This window comes from Rhinopithecus roxellana, chromosome 5 (genome assembly GCF_007565055.1).
Source record: "Rhinopithecus roxellana isolate Shanxi Qingling chromosome 5, ASM756505v1, whole genome shotgun sequence".
NCBI classification, from domain to species: domain Eukaryota; kingdom Metazoa; phylum Chordata; class Mammalia; order Primates; family Cercopithecidae; genus Rhinopithecus; species Rhinopithecus roxellana.
The window spans coordinates 82,837,532-82,859,078 of NC_044553.1; the positions used below are offsets into that span (position 1 = coordinate 82,837,532).

Genomic DNA, 21,547 nt, shown 5'->3' on the forward strand with positions numbered 1-21,547 from the left:
TTAGAAAGAATAAATTATTTTTATGGTAAGCCAGTACATTTTGGAGCAGTCTGTTACACAACAACAGATAACTGAAACATCTAGACCTCCTCAACTATTCATCAACTTACCTTATACATATTTTTGTAGCCCTGTAAGTCCTTCAATCAACCAATCAATTATTCTTGAAGGGCTTCTCTAGAGGTTATGGGTCATGCAGACGCTAATCAATAAGTACCACAGGTCATAAGCTTATTCCATATCTGAGGACCCAAATTTGTAACTCACCCACCTTTGCAGAACTCTAAAATGAATAACAATAGCTAACATTTATTTGAGTATTTGCCATGCGCCAGACTTGGTACTGGGCAGTTTGCTTGTATTAACTCACTTCAAACTCAAACAAGCCTCTAAAATAGTGTTCTTCTTATCCTCACTGAATAGAGGAAGATGCAGAAACACAGACTGGCAGAGTCACTGGATCAAGATCACAGAACTAGGAAGTGGCAGACCCAAAAAGCCAGCCCACCCATGGGGCCACTGCCATCCTCTGTCCTTCTCGTTACCTGGATCCCAAATGCATCTTAAAATTCACATCTATCAGTTTTCTTAGGTACCAAGAAGTCCCCTTCCAGAATGCAAGACAGGGGACCAATTTCATGGGCCTCTTTGTGATCCTGAGTTCAGAGAGGGAGCTCCCCAGAAGTAGACACACACTGTTCTAAAATAATCTCTGCTCAGGAACATTCAGGGAGAGATGATAAGATTAGGAGGTCTGGCCAGGTATCTATGAGAATGGGCCAGGACCATCTGTAAACATCTGGAAGCCATAAACAGCAGGGGAAAGGGAAAAATCAGGGCTGGGGGGCATGGAAACACATAACCACACATGCACACTCACATGCCTGCCCCTATAATCCTGTCCCTCAGATGGTGCAGAGAAGTGAGAGTCAGGTCATTCCGCACTTGGCAATGAGTGGTTAAAACGTCAGTGACAAACCTCTGACTGCCTAGGAGAAGAAACACAAGAGAAAAAACATCCAAGCAAACTGCCCAGTACCAAGTCTGGCACATGGTAAATACTCAAATAGAAGTGAAACCATGTCCACTCCTTGTCACCAGAAAGCACACAACCCTGTCCACCACTAATTGCACATAGCGAAGAAGGACCAAAGTCCAGCAGGAGTGGGCAGGGCAGGAGACAGGAGAGGAAAAAAGAGGTTGGACCAGATAAACATGAACCCTGTCTCCAGGCTCAGGACACGGGTTCTTTCACATCCCACCAAGATGGGATAAGCCTAGAGCACAGCTCTATCAGCCCTATCAGCTAGGATCAGCCCAGGCCTCTGTGCCTCTCAATTACTCGTGGTGATTGGGAACAAAGGAAAGCATGGATAACCTAAATCCCCACTCTTGATTTTAGCCCAGAGTTTAGTCTTTTATCCCGGAAATCTTTTCTTCTTCATCGTCTTTTTCCTTTCTCTTCTTTTTTTGTTTAAACCAAAAATGGCCAAAAAACATAAACATTACAAGATTTGAGTTTCAGCTCTTTGGGCTGGCCTTTCTTTGTAGACACTGCCTTCCAGAGGAGGAACTGCTGAAGAAAGCAGCAGACAGAAAAGCTGAGATCCAACACCAAAGCACCGTCTGCACATGTAGTCAGTAGTTATTGGCTGGCCAGTTATGCTATAAACATTTTGGAGAAAGAACATGGGAACCTCATGGTGATGGAGGAAGGTGGGGGTAAAGGGGGAGATGGGTGGAGAGAGAAGATGGTAGGCAGAGAAAGTCTGTGTCACTCAGGGTTCTGAAGAGAAAGAGAACCAATGGAAAATAGAGACAGGTGTGTATGTGTGTGTGTGTGTGTATCTATGTATCTATTTGTTTTGGAAGGGCTAGCACAGGGACAAGCGCTTGATATCTATAGATTATAGATACACACATATATACATAAAGAGAGAGAGAGTGATATTTTAAGGAATTGGCTATGTAATTATAGGGGCTGGCAAGTCTAAAATGTGTTGGGCAGGCCAGTAGGCTAGAAATTCAGGTAAGAGTGATGGGGCAGTCTTGAGTCCAAAATCAATAGGTCAGGTTAGCAGACTGGAAACTCAAGCAGGATTTCCATGTTACAGTCTGGAGGCAGAATTCCTTCTTTTTGGGGGAAACCTCAGTCTTTGCTCTTAAGCCCTTCCACTGATTGGATGGGACCCACCCACATTATGAAGGGGAATCTGTTTTATTTGAAGTCAATTGACTGTAAATGTTGACCACATCCACAAAATACCTTCACACCAATATCTAGGTAAGTGTTTGACCAAACAACTGGGCAGGATGGCCTAGCCAAATTGACCTATGACATGAAGCATCGTAAAGTCCATCTGAAAAATGAGTGCAAGAAAAAAGGCTAATCTTACAGAGAACCATATGCAGAAGAACTGAAGAAGAGTCACAAGCCACAAAAACGTGGACTGGGAAGATGCCTTGTTGAATGATGCGGTCCTCCCAGAAAAAGAACCAGAGGCTCTCCCAGTGGAGGCTCGATTGATAACCAAGGTACCTACTCTGGCCATCCAGACAGGGAGTTCCTTAGACTACAGAAAGAGTAAACTGACATTGTCCTGAGAGAGGAGGACCTAAAGCAGGATCCTGAGTAGCAAATAAGATTAGGGCCCAGGAAGAGGACACAAAAAAGGACTGGGACCTTGTAGACCCAGGTTATCACCCAGGATGTTACTGGTTGTATATGTACTGGGTGCTGGCATCATGTCAGGTGCTGGAGAGGCCAGAAAAATGCTCTAAGGCATAGCAAGCAGAAAGAATAAACCATGAGATCTTAGCCTACCCTCATTCAAGGCCATCCTCCGTCCCCGAAGCTTTCCCTGAGGCCCCGCCCAGAACAAGGCTAGAAGCAGTGTGGCCTTTGTGCAGGATCTGCCCTCATGGGCCCCTTGTCCTCGGTGCCCTGATTTCACTGGATGCAAGTTCCTGGAAACTAGGACTCTGCACATCCTTCCTGAGCCTTCACCACACCCACCTCTGGTAGCTATAGGAGAGCCAAGGAACCTCTGGTGTACAAAATTCATAAAGGGTACTTGGTCCAAGAACCCTTCTATTGCTTGAGTCCCCATTATGTCACCCCTCCCACAGAATTCTAGTCTGACACTTCAGAGACAAGGCTGCCCACTGTTGAATAAACCACGGGGATGAGCCCACAGAGGCTGCAAAAAGAACATTTATCCCTTTGACACATCCTGGGAAATGCAACACACAACCCTCAGACCATCAAGCACTGGATTTTCTTAGGGGAAAAATAAATTAAAATGTTACCCAGACTGAAAAATGAGAGGCACTTACTCAGGTTTCATTGCAAAAGGAGTTGTCCCACTGAGCCAAGAATATTAAAGAAAAAATTAGCATTGTGTCACCTACAGTGACCCTGAAACCCCTTCAAACACTTCACACCCACCTAGTCTCTTATCAAAAATGAATGAAATGCTGAAAGATAACCCAAAATATCAAACTGTGGGTTGAAAACAACCTTTCTAAATTACAATATGAAATTCCAGAGGCATAAGAAACCGCATGGCTCCAGTCTCAGGATTCTCTAGGTCAGCATGTGAGCATGTGAGAGTGTGGTGTCGGGAGCATTCCAGAACTGTCGGGTGGCTGAGAATTTGGCAGAGGAAGGCATTGCAGGAGTAAAAGAGAGAAAGATAGGACCAGGTTGTAAGGAACTGACTTTGCTGTTTCAGAAGGGCTAGCACACGGACGAGATGCGGTGCCCCGGGGAAGGGCTGCTGGACTCAGTGATTTATGGGACATCACTGAGCAGGCCCTTGCTGTTTATTTAGCCACATGGGGTTTTAGCACCTATGGTTTCAAGCCAACTATGTGAACAGGTTATTTTTCTTACTTGTGGACTTTGCACTTTTTCACAGGATGGGCTAAGTGGCCCCCAGAGGATCATTTTTCCAAGTACCATTTGCTGGGCCGACTCTGCCCTGCTACCTTGGCTTTCCATCACGCACACCACTCTGTGGCACTTGGTCATTGCCAATTCCCAATTTCTCAACATTTATGTGACTTAGAGTTATGCAGGGGCTCTGGGAGCCCCTGAAGAAGGGGGGAGCCCACAGAACCATTGCTCAGGGCTCCTTTCCAAACACAGGGCAGACAACTGACCCAGAAAAGGAAAGGCCCTACCAGGTCAAGAAAAAGCAAATGTCACTGGCAAACAGAACAGTCAGCCTCTGAAATTGTGCTCAGGTTTGTATCAGGTAGAGGGTGGGTATGGAGAGAATAGAAACAGAATTTGCACAAATTAAAGTCACACTTCTGTTGACATGAGTTTTTCCATCTCCTTTAAGCTAAAAAGTCCTTTCCCCCACAGAATAGGCAGCAAAAGAAAGCAAAAAACATAACATCATCCCTCAATTGTAACCTACAAAGGGACCTGGGAGAACCCCCTGGAGGGAGCACCCTTCTGATTAACTCACTGGCCAAAAGAACTGTCTGCAGCTCCAGCCCAAATGGAGATGTGAGAATGGTCTAAAAGCTCAATTGGAGGACTGCTCCCACATGCCAGAGAGACTTCAGGGCAGTCAGAGGGAACTAGAGATAGTGAGGGAATACTTGGGCTTCCTTGGCAAGGCTGAAAGCAGTAGTAAGTGCCTATCACTCCTCCTGCACACTCCTATCCAAGGGTCTGGCATGTCAGAAGGTTCTGAAGTCAGCAACAGTTGGAATAGAGGCAAAATAGGCAGTCAAGAGCATGGGCTTTGTGGTCAGTGATTCAGGCTCTACCCCTTGTTCGCTCTGCGACCTTGGCCAGTTAAAGTTCTCAAAATTCCAGGTTCCTTACATGTAAAAGTAAGGTAACTCTTGCACATGTCTCATATGGTCATTGTGAAGATTAAATGCAATCATATGTGAAAAACATTAAACCTGGTGGCATAGTAAGTTGCTAAATGGTAGCTACTATTCCTATTAGCTGGTCTAAGGTAGCAGTGTGGGGTAAACATGGTCTTCCTGCCTTATCCCTATGAATGACCAGTCTCCTTAACAGGACTCCAGTAGCTGACCAAGGGCAAAGGTAATGGAGCAGTATGCTCCAGGGGCAGGCAATAAAGGGGTATTAGGTCTGCCGGTAAATTAAAAAAAAAAAAAAAATGCACATATAGCTTACAGTTTATCTGCTTTTTATAATCACTATGCCAGCAATTTGAAACAATGTCAGTGATAAAATACTCCTCCCCACTGGGGTGGACCTCACCATCACCCCCCATCCCTTTGGTGCACCACTGCCCAATGGTCAGCTCCTGCCTTAAATGTTCCTTGTATTTCATCCTTTGACCCCTCAGAGTCAAACAGAGGCCTCAGCACATGATAGTTCTTGATGGATCTATGACCTTGAACAAGGCCCTTAGCAAGTCTGGGCTCCTGTTTTCTCATTTAAAATTAAGTGGCAATGCTAGATGATTCTCAGGCCCTTCTCACTCTAATGGCCCACAGTCTTACAATTAGACAAAATCATGTGCACTTCCCCATGACTCAGGGGCCAGATCCAAACTTAGCTTCCCAAGTCCCAGTGGAACTCTGAGCACCAGGAAGGGGCTGGATTAAAGGGAAGGCCGTTCGGTGCTCTCAGGTTCTCCCTTGTACCTCATACCTCTTTCCACAACCCTGCTATGTAGCCTGTGAGCCACACCTAACCTGCTGTGTCTTGGAGATCCCATCTTCAGCACAAAAGTAACACCATCCACCCCATATCCCCGACATTGGCCGAGGGCACCTCGTCACAGGGATGTTTACAGTTGGCACTGTAAGTAGGGCGTGCTGCTGGGATGAAGTGTCATGGGTGAGGAGGTGTAAGGGAAAATTACAAACCAACCAGCCTGTCTAAATAGTTTCTCTCTGTGTAACCCAAAATGGTCATGCATGTCTCACCATGGTCTGAAGTGGTGACCGCTTCCTTCCCACACAGAGACTGAGTTCCTACGGGGCAGGGAAGAACAAGATCGAAATTCTACAGAGGATATTTCATCCAGGATGGATTGTCCCAATATAGCATGCAGGCATTTTTCTTTTTAACTTTTCCCCCAAGGCATCACTGACTCGCATCCGCTCAAATTTTAGAAAAGTTCCCATCTCTATTGACTCATAGCATTGAGTGAGCAGACGTGACCCTTCCACCAAAAAGAATATGAAATACCTCACAGTATTTTTGCAGTGACAAGTACTGAGAGATAGCAAGCTGCCTTTTTTCCAGTTTTTCTCAGTAACTCCATTGGCCTTAACCTGACAGTCTCTGTACTTTCATTGGCCTTAACCTGACAGTCTCTGTACTTTCAAGAGCAAGTTCTAGCAAATAAAAATTTAGACAGAAAGGGAGGAGAAGGCACAGACAAAGATGGAAGATGAAAGAGCTATTTAAGTTTATCAAAATAAAGTATCACAACTTCACTCTCTGCAAAACATGAGTGTTGCATGTGTGAGTGTGTTTATGAGATGTAGACCCCATCTACTTCCAAAGCCACTTTACAAATAAACACAGAACAAGGACCCTCAGATCTAAGCAGAGACTGAGGTTGACTTCCAGAAAATTGGAATGAGCCAATGACAATACCTGGGCAAGATCTTTCATTTCAGTGTCTTAGCAGCAGAGGCCAAAAGAAAATACCAGGGCACGTAGTCTTGCTATCAAACATTAAAAAGCAGACACACTCACCTCCAGAAACAGAAACAGAACCCTTGCTGGTGCAGCACGTCATCCCAGTGCTGGGTCCTGCAGCACATCCCTTCACCCTCCCACACCTTTGTGTTCCAAGCAGACAACATGGGGCGAAGGAGCAAGGCAACCAGGAAAGCTAATTTTAAAACAAGGTAAAAATCGACTGTGCGGCTAGGCTCCCTGGGGCCTCCAAGTGTGTTTATTGCTTCTCTCTGCAAAGGGAAATTTTAAGAAAGAACAAGGCCTTTGTTGCCATGGAGAAAGCCATAGGGATGACCACCCATCCCCTATCCCCAGCTCAATTCTACTGGCCATGATTGACCAAGGCACCTGCATCAGAGAGATGGGCAGACATCCAGAAGGCCAGTTATGGAAATAAATATCCAGTGTGTGTTTTTATATAGATATTTTAAATGCACACAAGCCCAGACCCATCCTCGGCTGCTAACGTTAGTGGATTACTCATTCTTCCTTCCAATCACGTCATGTGCGAGATTCCAGGTGGCCGTGGGGTATTTGCTTACAATGGCTACCGCTGGTTTCCCTGTGAGCTGTTTATTTTTCCAGGCCTCAAGTCATTACATCAGTCAGTGGTTTCTAGGCGGGCCAAGAGTGCTGGCTTGGGGGGTGGAGGAATCCAGCCAGGGGGTGCAGATGCCTCAGTGACCCCAAGTCCCAGTCATAGCAGCTATCCCAGCAGGAACTTCCTGGGTGAGGAAGGAGCAATCCAAGACATGGTCAAGGGGCCTGAAGCAGGCCTAGAAGAGCAGCACTCTGACACTGTGAACAGCTTACCTGTGACAGGTAAGGTGACTTGAGCAAACACAGTCACAGTCATGCACGAGGAGGCCAGGGTGTCACTTTCATGGTAAAACTTAAAAGAAATGCATTTCCACCTTGTGTCTGTGCTGATGGCTGTGTCTCCAGGCAGCAGAGTCACCATGAGCTGCTCCCTTCAATGATGTAGAAAAGGAAGCGCTGTGGGTCTAAGAGGCAGGGGAGGAAAGGCATGGCCCTTTTGGATTTAACTCACAGGGCCAGGGTCTAGGGCCTCCTTGAAGTGCTTGATCAGATCATGGAAGAAGTTAACTGGAAAAAAACAGGGACAAAGGAAAGAAAGAGATGACAAAACAAAGAGGGAAGTCACACCACTCCACTCCACTTGAGGCCACAGAGTCAAGCCCCCAGGGCAGAAGGAAATGAGTGGTGGGCCTTGGAAACATTACTATGCTGCACAGAGAAGAGCTGCATGACCATATTTCCTGGGAGATTATACTTGCCCAGAGGAGAAAGGGTGGAAGTTTTTCATATAGAAACAAAGATGTAAATCAGAGCCATAGGAAAGTGCCTGCACATAGTCAAATTAGAAACATGAGAAGATGAGATGAAGAATTAGATGAAACCTAATTCTTGTCACTTATTTCATATCTTTATCATCTGTAACACGTAGATGGTAAAAAAATATTTTAAACACCAGGTATATTAAGAAATGCCTTGGTAACCAACCCCTGATTTAAAAAAAAAAAACTTAGCAAGAGTTCATATTTCCTTATAAAAGCAGAATAGAGGCTCCATCCAACATTCATTTATGGGAAGATGCGGCTCTCGAGTTCTAGGTTATTAGCTGACCAGGTACATTGTCTTCCTGAATGCGAAAGGAATTCCTGGTGCGCTGGAGATGCAATGGAGGAGAGGTTCAATGGAGGTGAGAACTGAAGAGAAGAGCAAAGAAGCAAATCTGTCAATGCTGAACCTGCCAAGTACTCAAAAGGTGACACGGACCATAGTGAACACATGACAAAGCCTTAAAAACAAGAGCCAACACTTCCAGGAGCAGAGAAGGAGACTAAGAGAGTCTGCAGGCATATGTGTCATGTTATTGCAAAACTTCAGCTGCCCAGTGGAACCTTTCCAATGTCAACAGTCCCCAGGCCAGAAAACAAACCTGGCGTCACAGGGTCTGAATGTGAAAAAAGGATGTGTGGGGTGTAAAAGAAACTGGGATAGCCTTTTTGCCTCTGAGAGACAGCTGAGAAGAAGAGCTCTCAACCCAATGGGCTTTACGGAGTCCCATGGCAACCTCCCCGGGGGAATGCAGGCTGAAGCACACCTGAACCCAGGATAGTCCATCAAACTCAATGAAAAACTTTCTCAGGTGTTTGGCCAAGAGGTTCAGTTCCTACTAGAGCCAAATATCCAGATATAAGTTATCATTAAGGTATATTTGACTTCTCATTAAACCAAATATGATAACATGTGACAAGTGGCTAGCAGAAGACATAAAGATATTCCACCAAGAGTCACCAGTGTTTTGTCGGGTTTAAAAAATCATTTATGGTGTACCTACTATGTGTCAGGCATTATACAGATGCTCTTGAGTCCTCACAAAAAAAATCCTGCAAGGCACTAAAACTTTGTTTTACATATAAGGAAATCAAGACTCAGGGAAGTTAATTAACTTTCCCAAGCTCACGAAGCCTCTCAGTGGGAAGCTAGCAGTGGAAACCAGGTTATAGGTTTGTCTGACACCAAAGTCCATGATTTTGCCATTACATGGTTTATCTCCACTACACGCAAAACTTTAGCTGCCCAGTGGAACCAGTTGTGTAGCAGAGATAAACCATGCCTAAGAAAGCCAAACCTCAAGGTGCTTTTTTGGCAACCCGTTCGTGGCAGCATACACCAGACCTGGACATTAAAGCTTGGAAAAGGTTTGTGTGAGATGGTGAAGAGCCTTGTGAGCTGCCTCAGAGCTCCTGTGCTGATGCAGGCTTACCTGGGCATGTCAGGAAGCATCCTCCTGCCTGGTCTATGAGAGGGGCCAGAAAACTTAAGTAAGACATCCCCAGACATCCCCATACACACGCTCCCATCCAAATGCTTCTATTTCAATCATATATGCCAGAAGCCAGAAAGCTTTTCTATAAAGGTTCAGATGATAAATATTTTAGGCTTTGCAGGCCATACAGGGTCTGTCACAACTATTCCACTCTACTATTTAGATGAAAATGTTCACAGACACTACACAAATATATGGCTGTGGCTGTGATCCAACCCAACTTTATTTTCAAAAACAGGCAAGTGACCATTTGACAACCCCTGTTACAGGTCTTTGTGGCACCATATATTTAATATATAATTATATCAAAGAGATTGATAGGCATTCAGTTAATATTACCAGTTGATCATGATGGAAAAAGTCCCAGTTTAGTAGGAGATTCTTAAGTCATCAATCTCTAACAGTTATCCCTGATCTCAGTTTCTCCCAGGGAACTGTTAGGCCTCTCCCAACTATCCTATCATATACACTAACCTTACAGATATAACTGGGGTCAGCCAGAGAAAAATAAAGGTGGCCAGGCCACCCCAGCAAAAGGAAGGTGGATGGACCTGCCCAGAATCCTTTTCTCAACATGACCCTATTCTCATCCAAATGGAGAGTAGGAATGAAAGCAGAAGAACTTCAGCAGAAGTAAAGATTATCAACTGACTTCGACCTCACCAGTTTACTACATGCATAGAATACAACCAAAGAAGACAGACATTCTATTTCCAAGGATAACTAGTTTTCTCCAGCCCAACCACTCCCTAGCTGTGACTCAGGACAAGTTACTTCCTCTGTCTCAGCCTCTGACTCTTCATCTGCAAGATGAAGACAAGAATAATAGCTATCTCAAAGGGTTATGGTGAAGCTCAAGTGAGATGACAAATGTAAAGTTCCACAGGATCTGACACAAAGTAGTTATTATGGCAGTGCTATTCTAATTTTACTGATAATGATGATGATCTTTTCTCCTCCATCATTCCCCAAAGCAATCAAATGCATGGGTAAGTGAAAAAGAAATTCAAAGAAGCAACTATTAAATGCCAAATGAGTGTTTCAGGTAAAAAAAAAGTGCTGTATATTACAACTCAGAGAGCTCACCTTCACATCTTCCATTTGGTCACAGAATGAGAATTAACTCATGGGGGCCTTGCAGACCTTTCAGGGCCTCAGGGACTACGAGACCAGTTGCAAATGTTACTTCCACCTTCAGGCACTACAGGCACCAAAGTCACTTCTATTTGATTTATATTTGCCTAACAGGGAAAGGGGAATGGAGGGGGTCCTAAGAAGAAGCCTAATAGATGCCTTTGCTTAAGGTGACAATCATAAATTCTTTCTGATTGAAGAATTTTCAAAATAAGCACCATCATTACTATTCCCATTATTCATACCAATAACAATGATAATAATAAATACATGTACTTACAATTTATCAGTTAACCAGGCATCAATTGAGTGCCATATAGACACTAACTTAGTCAACTTTTAACCATAGTCCTTTGAGGGAGAGATTGTGATCCCATTTTACAAATGAGAATTGAGGCTCAAAGAAATTATATAACTTGACTGGGGTCACTAAATGTTGGAGCTAGAATATGAACCCAGGTTTCACTAATTTCAAAGCCTGTGCTTTAACCACTGCACTCTTCCGTCAAAGACTGACTCAAGGGAGTTCACAGTCTGCTTTCACTCCACCATCCCATATCTCCAACTTTTATGAGTGAACAGACACATGAAAAGGCACTGACAAGCCCAAGTCACAGAGGAACTCAACTGATGGCATTTGAATTCACCTCGTGGTCTATATCATTCCTTGCATTCTAATGCCACATTGCCACCATTAGGACAGAGCTGGTGAACAGGTCAACTTAAAGGGGACCAATGACAGGACACTCATTAATTGATGGTCATGTAAAATTCTGCCTGCTGGTTCAAAGTCATATATCTTTTATCCATAGTCTTGCCACCTATAAGGAAAAGATGATATGGCTAAATTCAACAACCAGGCATAAATTACACAGAATGGTATTTCTCATAATGAAGTATTTGGTTGAAAAGATGATCCTCCTTGATAGAGATACAGATTTGGCTTGTGAACACATTTTCCTGTTGATGAACATTTAGTCTTTATTGATAGTAAATGGACTTTACTGACTCTGGTCTTTACTGATATTAAATAGAGTCTACAAAATAATCCTACAAATATGATCACCCTTCAAAAATTATCACCTTTCTACAACGGGTTTGGCCAGTGCTCAAACTTGACCACTCACAAGACCCCCTAAAAGATCAGACCAGAGAAGATCAGACCAGAGAAGACATGACTGTAAGCAGCTATTTAGAGCCTAAAACACACAGAATCGACTCCCTCCAGGCTTGAAGTCCAACTTCTTTATGTCCAGTCATTCTTCTTTCAAATTCCTCTGCATGGCATATGGAAAGTTAATCAAAATATTACAATATATAGTCAAAAAAATTGTTAAGAGGATCGACAACCTAAGAAAGATGATCCCTGAGATGATAACTGAATAAAATTAAAGTTGGAAGGGATTAACACATCCAATCTCTTTATTTTATAGCTATAGAAATTGACAACCAGGCAGATTAAATGACTTTCCCAAATCCACACAATAAGAAGTCACAGAACCATGGGGCAAAGAAGGATGGATTGGGTACGTATATAATCCAAGGAAGGTTATTTACCTGAATTTCTTATGTTGGTGTTGTTCAGTTTGGAGTCCTTGATCACCAAGTGTTTAATCCATAGAGTTGGAGCTGTGATTTCTAGGGGTGGGGAAAAAGAGAGAGAAAAAGTCTGGGCAAAGAGACCATGTGAGTGGAAGTGTAACCTCAGACTTCTTAATAGCCATTTTTCAAAGTCTGAGGCATTGAGGCTTCAGCTGTCTCCCACATCCACTCCTCCCAGTTCCCCTTCCTTCCTCACAACGGAAGCTCCTCTCCCCAACAGCTCATAAGAGCTGATCAGGGCATCCTGTGCTGGGAAGCAGAGTGGTCAGAATGCAGAGGTGCTGAGCACTCCATCCAGGAATAAAAATATTATCCCAGGAGGTAAGGAACATGGGCCAAGCCAAGTCCCTCTCAGCTGCTTCCCTGGGAGAAGATTTAAAGGGGATAAATCAACAAACGAACGCCAAACAAACCACAGAGACCATTCTAGAGGAAACGGCTGAGCCGAGACTGCTCCAGATGGGGAAGAAAGGAGTGCATCTCATGTATGCTTCAATCCCCTTTCTAATGGCTTCTCATGCACAGAGGCTGGATTCCTCCATCCAGAGAGTGCCAGGGTGCCTCCAGGCTCTCCAGGACTTGGTCACTCAGTGGACAGCTGGGAATCTTAAGTGACCCTGAGTATACTGTGGAGTGACCTTCAATGAGGGTACTGGGGAGGTCTCCCAAGATGAGACAGTCTCTATCCCTCACCTGAACCCCCAGGGTCCCAGACTTGTCAATGATCCGGGACCTTTGTGGATCACAGAGACATCTACATCTAAACTTTTAGACATGAGCATACAAACCTTCCCATAAGTGAGCTGATTGTAAAGGATATTGTACATTTCAATCCTCCTCAGAGCTGAGCTTGTGCTAGGGACATCCATAGCCACAGTGTGAACCCGTGGCATGATTTATTTTTATTCTTCTGTCTCTCTGTCCAGTCTCATGATCCAGGACTGGATACGCTTAGATAGGAGCTGCTCAAAGTTTGCTACATATTGCACTAAAATCCCAATCTTATTGTCATATTTTAGAGACTTTACTCTGCCAAACTTCCAGTTCCTCATCAGGGGAATATGGAGTACTCAGTACAGTACACTGAAGAGTACAGGCCCTGAGCACCTCCAACTTAAACTTTCTGCACCCCGCACTCCTATCCTCTCTCTATGCCTCCAGAGACTTCCAGCCTCTCTTTTGCCACCAGCCACAATTTCTCTTGACCTAGAATTTCTCTTCTCCAAAATGTCCTGCCTCAACTCTCAACGTCCCTACAACCTACACAAATCAGTCCCACTGGCCAATCTCCTTCCTGCGACTTTCCTCACTGTATCCCATCCCTACCTCATTCCCCTCTTGTCCATGCCAGCCCCTTGCTTGGAACACCCAGACTCCTCCCCTCCACTTTCAAGATCCAGCTCAAGTCCTGGCTCTTCACGAAAGCTTTTCACAGACCATGGTGATCTCTTTCTTCTGTAAATGTCTATGACGATAAGAACGGAGACCACGTAATTTAACACATAAAGCACTCTAAGAGTTGCAGCTGTCTTGAGAGCAAAGGTTTACATCTCCAAACCTCCTTTTCATCCCCCAGAGGGGCTCACACAGTGCCAGACACAGAGTGGACACTTGTAAGTGCCAATTAATTTACTGAAGGGACACTGCCGGCCTATCTTTCTCAGCTGTGATTCCTGGGTCTTGGCAGCTCCAAGGGTCTGTCCAGGCTGTATTATTGTTGGACACCAGGAGACAGGCAGGAAGCCTGAGAGAACAGAGGGCCCTTCCAGAAGTGGAGAGTGTACCAGCTCCTGGGAGGATTTGCATTTTTTAAAAAGGTTAAAACAACCCAGCTTACACTGGGAAAAATTGAAATTAAAAAAGAAAATAATAATAATAAAACTTAAACAAACATCCAGCATTAAGACCTTTCCCAAACCTGAAAATGAGTGGGAGAATGAACATCCAAAGTAATGCAAGAGCTTACCATCTCCATCGAACACCGGCTGGGTCTCCATCGTGGGTGTCGGCTTAGATCCGTCATCTGAATTGAGGGTTAAAAAGAATCGAAAGGAGACTACCATTATTGAGGTAAATACTATCTACTCTCCAGCACTGTTGAATGGTTGGGGTTTGTACAAGGCCCGGCCAAGTCCCAGTGAAGAGACCAAAGATAAAGAAACAAAAGAAGAAAAGGGCAAGAAGGAAAAGAGAACCACAGAGAGACAAAAGAGCAAAACAAATCCAGGTTTGTGTTCACCACCCCACGGCATGGACGAGAGGCGCTAAAGCTTCATGGCTTTGGGGAACCGTTTCTCACAAATCTGAGGATACCAGTATGACTCTGCTGGCCCTTGTTCCCACAGGAAAACTGGGAGGCAGTATCTCTCCCTCAGCCCTGAGTTATGGCCAAGCATGTTAGGATAAGGTTGGCAATCCTTATGGCATCAAATTCTGGTGTCCCCAGCTCCTTTCCTGCCCTAAAGCTACCAGCTCAGTGGCCCTGATTAAAGAGTTCAAGGAAAACAAGAGACCTGTGTGCTACTCCCTTCCAATCTCCTCGCTGTTTCTCCACTCTCACCTAAAAAAGATAAGAAGGCAGGAAGAACCACTCTCTCTCCAGCACACTGAATTGAAGAGAATCAGGAATCATTAGAATACTTCTAACTGTGAAAGAGCAAACACCCCAATTCCCAATAAGAGGAAGGGCAAGCAAAATGGGAGAGGACATAAGACTTTGCAGAAATCACCCTACGCTTGCTTTGAAATTTCTAACATAGATGATTGGAGCAGGGAGCTCCCAGTAACAAAGTCCTAATGCTTATCATTCTAATAGTGTTGGCAGTCCTCTCTGCACAGCAAGAACCTCTGCAGGTCAGGAGTTAGTGCAGACTTTGTTTATTTACCTTCCAGGACTCTGAGTTCTTTCATCAGGGCCCCGAAAACCTTAACTTAGAGCCATGTTTCTCAACCTTTTTTCCATTATCACTCATCTAAGGAGCATTTTTAGGTAATTTTTTCCGAATCATCTCCCTAATGAAATTTTAGTAATGCAAATAAACTGTATATGTATTTTTACTTCATATGTAAAATAAGTAAGTGTTTTTCAACCCCTAAGAAATAATTTTACCCTCTTAGAGAAGGCTGGGAGAGGGTATCTTTGTCCCTCTTAAGGATACATAGTTTAAGAGATTTCTCTCCATGTGGGGAGGGAAGGAGAGCACTGTTGTCTCAGGTGGTTTGATGGTTACACCATCCCTCTCTTCTCAAGGCCCCTTAGAGGTCTTTTAGGATGGAACACTATATTCTCTGAGCATTAACTATTTATGCAGAATGCACATTCTTAGATAGTCTCTGTGACGCCAGTCAGATCATCAATAATAACAACCCTCTACCATTTGGAGCTCTCAGTACCTTTGGCTGACTTTCCTGCATCTTATTGGGGGAAGGAGAGAGAATACAGAATCCTGATCTCTTTTTTCCATCAACATCTCACCCTTGGGAGCTTAAGATTCAAGAGCTATGGAGACTCTAACCCTTGCTAGAGGCTGAGGCCAGCAGCTGAGCTGACAGTCGTGTGACACTTAACCCTGCTATTATTCTCATATACTGACACCAAGACCCAACTCTTGCAGGGGCCAAAGTGATCCTGAATTATCTGACAATCATCCCAAGAAATAAGATGTAGCAGGAAGAGAAGAGTATCTATGCTGGATATGTTATTTGCCTCAAACTGGAGTCCAAAACAGGCATCTTTTGATGCCAAACTGTGTGAGTTTGATCTGGAAGTCATTGAGGGAGAATAAACACAGAACAGAGCCATACAATGTCATTTTTTTAATAGCATCACTTCCCCTGACTCTATTAACACCTCTTTCCATTGAATTCAATGAGCCACTGAATTGAGTCTTTTGGCAGCTGCAGTGCACATTTGGTTGTGCCTGCCGGATACAGAGTTCATAGTCTAAATAGTCCAGCACAGTGTGCTCAGCCCTTCCACACAGGGTGGCTTCATTTTAGGAGTCTTACAGGCTAACAAAGGGAAAGTGAAAAATCAAACATTCCAAGAGGGATGATAGTGAGAACTCAAGTGTATATGGCTTATGTAATATTTTAATACTCAATGTAGGTATTAAAATCCTCCCATATCACAAGAGCTGTATCTCTTCTCTGGAGCAAGATAACTGAAAACATTCTGTTTATTTCTCCCATCATCCAGATGAAAATCTTGGACTGCCTATCCGGCCCAGCCATCAGCAAAGAAGGTCTGCACTCAAGGAGGGCAAAGAAAGTTTTCTGGGGAAGCTTTGCCCTTTTGCAGGTCAAGGAGTTCCACAGATTTCCCAGATGCAGTCAGAGAAGCCCATGAGGTGTAAAGCCACGTGCAGGGAAGGAATCTTCCTGCAGGGTAGGGTCACTGAGGGTGAAAAGATACAGCTGGTCTGCCACAGGGAGGTCCTAAATGGAAATCTTTATGAAGTGAGAAAAGACAAGGTGTTCTGCTGCCAGGAACCACCTGTGAAATCCAGCATTCTCAAAGGCTGGGAAGCCAAGCCAAAGCGAACAGCACCCTCTAACCATCATCTCCGGGCACCTGGGCTCCTGGCTTCTGACCCAGCAAATAAGAGCACCTCTCCTACCAAACACAAGTCCAAGGCCTAGATCCAAGGTCTACATCAGTTCTGCTTCCAGGCAAGCCCTGGAGCAACACCAGGCCTCACACTGGGTCCTGGGGAGAGAGCAAAGTTTCTATGTGTGCTCCTGCCTCCCAGTCTCAAGGGGAGTCACACTCCAATTCCCCCTTTATATTTAACAGTTTACATTGAATACATCTAATACTCTGGATAAGTTGAGCCCCTCCTTCTACTTCTCTGGATAGCAATATCCTCTTCTGAAACTGAAGGATACTTGCCCACAAAAGGGACACTTTTTTGTGTAGGTATAAAACACTTTAAAGGCCTACTAAAGGGTATCTATAATTCCATGAGTGCAAACCATCTTATTCAACTGCTTACTTTTAAAATTGGGTTTACAAAATTAAAATCCTATCAAAGTTTTCAAATTGAAAATAAGGTAAACTTGACAACTCAATAACAAGCAACCTTATTTAAATATGGACAATATACTTTAACAGACATTTCACCAAAGAAGAGATACAGATGGCTAATAAATGCATGAGAAGATACCCAACATCATTAATCATTAGGAAGGCACAAATTAAAACCATAACAAGATACTTCTAAACAGCCACTAGAATGGCTAAAATAAAAAGATAGACAATACTAAGTGTTGGTAAGGATGTGGAGGAAATGGAACCCTTGTTCATTACTGGTGAAAATGTACAACTGGGCATCCACTTTGGAAAGGAGTTTGACAGTCTCTTTAAAAAGCTAAACATAAACTTTTCAACCCCAAAATTCCACTCCTAAAACCCATCTGGGAGAATAAAAACATGTCCACACAAAGACATGTATAGAAATAGTCACTGCAGCATTATTCATTAAATCTTCAAAATGAAGGCCGGGCACGGTGGCTCAAGTCTGTAATCCCAGCACTTTGGGAGGCTGAGATGGGCAGATCACGAGGTCAGGAGATCGAGACCATCCTGGCTAACATGGTGAAACCCCGTCTCTACCAAAAAATACAAAAAACTAGCCCGGTGAGGTGGCGGGCATCTGTAGTCCCGGCTACTCGGGAGGCTGAGGCAGGAGAATGGTGTGAACCCGGGAGGCGGAGCTTGCAGTGAGCTGAGATTCGGCCACTGCACTCCAGCCTGGGCGACAGAGCGAGACTCCGTCTCAAAAAACAAACAAACAAAAAAAGCTTCAAAATGAAAACAATCCAAATGTCTGTTAACTGGTGAATAGATAAATTGTGATATATCCATATGGTAGAATACTATTCAGCAATTAAAAAGGAATGAATAAGTAATACATGTGACAATATACATGAAGAATCTCAAAGACATTATGCTAAGTGTAAAACTCCAGATGTAAATACCACATGATTCCATTTATATGAAATATCTAGTAAGGCTAAATCTATAGACACAGAAAACAGACCCGGGGGTGCCTAGGGCTACAGGTAGGAGTAGAAAATACCTGTGAATGGGTTCAAGGTTGCTTTTGGGGGTGATGGAGATGTTCTCTGGTGACAGTTGTGCAACACTATGAATTTATTAAACTCATTGGGTTGTACATTTACAATGAGTGAATTTTATGGTACGTAAACTATACTTCAAAAAAGCTGTTAAAACAAAAAGGGACGGGGGCGGAGCAAGATGGCCGAATAGGAACAGCTCCAGTCTCCAACTCCCAGCGCAAGCGACACAGAAGACCGGTGATTTCTGCATTTTCAACTGAGGTACTGGGGTGATCTCACTAGGGAGTGCCGGACAATCGGTGCTGGTCAGCTGCTGCAGCCCGATCAGCGAGAGCTGAAGCAGGGCGAGGCATCGCCTCACCTGGGAAGCGCAAGCGGGAAGGGAATCCCTTTTCCTAGCCAGGGGAACTGAGACACACAACACCTGGAAAATTGGGTAACTCCCACCCCAATACTGCGCTTTAAGCAAACGGGCACACCAGGAGATTATGCCCACACCTGGCCGGGAGGGTCCCACGGCCACGGAGCCTCCCTCATTGCTAGCACAGCAGTTTGCGATCTAACCGCCAGGCAGCAGCAAGGCTGGGGGAGGGGCGCCCACCATTGCTGAGGCTTAAGTAGGTAAACAAAGCCGCTGGGAAGCTCGAGCTAGGTGGAGCTCACAGCAACTCAAGGAAACCTGCCTGTCTCTGTAGACTCCACCTCTGGGGACAGGGCACAGCTAAACAACAACAACAAAAAAAAGCAGCAGAACCCTGTGCAGACACAAACGACTCTGTCTGACAGCTTTGAAGAGAGCAGTGGATCTCCCAACACAGAGGTTGAGAGCTGAGAACGGACAGACTGCCTGCTCAAGTGGGTCCCTGACCCCTGAGTAGCCTAACTGGGAGACATCCCCTACTAGGGGCAGTCTGACACCCCACACCTCACAGGGTGGAGTACACCCCTGAGAGGAAGCTTCCAAAGTAAGAATCAGACAGGTACACTCGCTGTTCAGCAATATTCTATCTTCTGCAACCTCTGCTGCTGATACCCAGGCAAACAGGGTCTGGAGTGGACCTCGAGCAATCTCCAACAGACCTACAGCTGAGGGTCCTGACTATTAGAAGGAAAACTATCAAACAGGAAGGACACCTATACCAAAACCCCATCAGTATGTCACCATCATCAAAGACCAGAGGCAGATAAAACCACAAAGATGGGGAAAAAGCAGGGCAGACAAGCTGGAAATTCAAAAAATAAGAGCGCATCTCCCCCTGCAAAGGAACGCAGCCCATCGCCAGCAACGGATCAAAGCTGGTCAGAGAATGACTTTGACGAGATGAGAGAAGAAGGCTTCAGTCCATCAAACTTCTCAGAGCTAAAGGAGGAATTACGTACCCAGCACAAAGAAACTGAAAATCTTGAAAAAAGGGTGGAAGAATTGACAGCTAGACTAATTAATGCAGAGAAGGTCATAAACGAAATGACAGAGATGAAAACCATGACACGAGAAATACGTGACAAATGCACAAGCTTCAGTAACCGACTCGATCAACTGGAAGAAAGAGTATCAGCGATTGAGGATCAAATGAATGAAATGAAGTGAGAAGAGAAACCAAAAGAAAAAAGAAGAAAAAGAAATGAACAAAGCCTGCAAGAAGTATGGGATTATGTAAAAAGACCAAATCTACCTCTGATTGGGGTGCCTGAAAGTGAGGGGGAAAATGGAACCAAGTTGGAAAACACTCTTCAGGATATCATCCAGGAGAACTTCCCCAACCTAGTAGGGCAGGCCAACATTCAAATTCAGGAAATACAGAGAATGCCACAAAGATACTCCTTGAGAAGAGCAACTCCAAGACACATAATTGCCAGATTCACCAAACTTGAAATGAAGGAAAGAATCTTAAGGGCAGCCAGAGAGAAAGGTCGGGTTACCCACAAAGGGAAGCCCATCAGACTAACAGCAGATCTCTCGGCAGAAACTCTACAAGCCAGAAGAGAATGGGGGCCAATATTCAACGTTCTTAAAGAAAAGAATTTTAAACCCAGAATTTCAGATCCAGCCAAACTAAGTTTCATAAGTGAAGGAGAAATAAAATCCTTTACAGATAAGCAAATGCTTAGAGATTTTGTCACCACTAGGCCTGCCTTACAAGAGACCCTGAAGGAAGTCCTAAACATGGAAAGGAACAACCAGTACCAGCCATTGCAAAAACATGCCAAAATGTTAAGACCATCGATGCTAGGAAGAAACTGCATCAACTAACGAGCAAAGTAACCAGTTAATATCATAATGGCAGGATCAAGTTCACACATAACAATATTAACCTTAAATGTAAATGGACTAAATGCTCCAATTAAAAGACACAGACTGGCAAACTGGATAAAGAGTCAAGACCCATCAGTCTGCTGTATTCAGGAGACCCATCTCACATGCAGAGACATCCATAGGCTCAAAATAAAGGGATGGAGGAAGATCTACCAAGCAAATGGAGAACCAAAAAAAGCAGGGGTTGCAATCCTAGTCTCTGATAAAATAGACTTTAAACCATCAAAGATCAAAAGAGACAAAGAAGGCCATTACATAATGGTAAAGGGATCAATTCAACAGGAAGAGCTAACTATCCTAAATATATACGCACCCAATACAGGAGCCCCCAAATTCATAAAGCAAGTCCTTAGAGACTTACAAAGAGACTTAGACTCCCATACAATAATAATGGAAGACTTCAACACTCCACTGTCAACATTAGACAGATCAACGAGACAGAAAGTTAACAAGGATATCCAGGAATTGAACTCATCTCTGCACCAAGCAGACCTAATAGACATCTATAGAACTCTCCACCCCAAATCAACAGAATATACATTCTTCTCAGCACCACATCGCACTTATTCCAAAATTGACCACATAATTGGAAGTAAAGCATTCCTTAGCAAATGTAAAAGAACAGAAATTATAACAAACTGTCTCTCTGACCACAGTGCAATCAAACTAGAACTCAGGACTAAGAAACTCAATCAAAACCGCTCAACTACATGGAAACTGAACAACCTGCTCCTGAATGACTACTGGGTACATAACAAAATGAAGGCAGAAATAAAGATGTTCTTTGAAACCAATGAGAACAAAGATACAACATACCAGAATCTCTGGGACACATTTAAAGCAGTGTGTAGAGGGAAATTTATAG

The 21,547-nt window shown here is 44.1% G+C and overlaps 1 protein-coding gene across 7 annotated transcripts in view; it reads right to left on the bottom strand.

Moving 5' to 3' along the window:
- Window positions 1-21,547, bottom strand: part of SMOC1 (SPARC related modular calcium binding 1) — a 156,978-nt gene that overhangs the window by 25,558 nt on the left and 109,873 nt on the right. For 4 of the 7 annotated variants that reach the window (XM_030931220.1, XM_010359749.2, XM_030931219.1 and 1 more), the window contains exons 6-7: window positions 14,254-14,343; window positions 12,243-12,323 (exon numbers count right to left, since the gene is read on the bottom strand). In XM_030931220.1, coding sequence (XP_030787080.1) covers window positions 12,243-12,323; window positions 14,254-14,343 — 171 coding nt within the window. The remainder of the gene's footprint in view (window positions 1-12,242; window positions 12,324-14,253; window positions 14,344-21,547) is intronic. The other 3 variants (XM_010359752.2, XM_010359751.2, XM_010359750.2) reach the window with 1 other exon arrangement.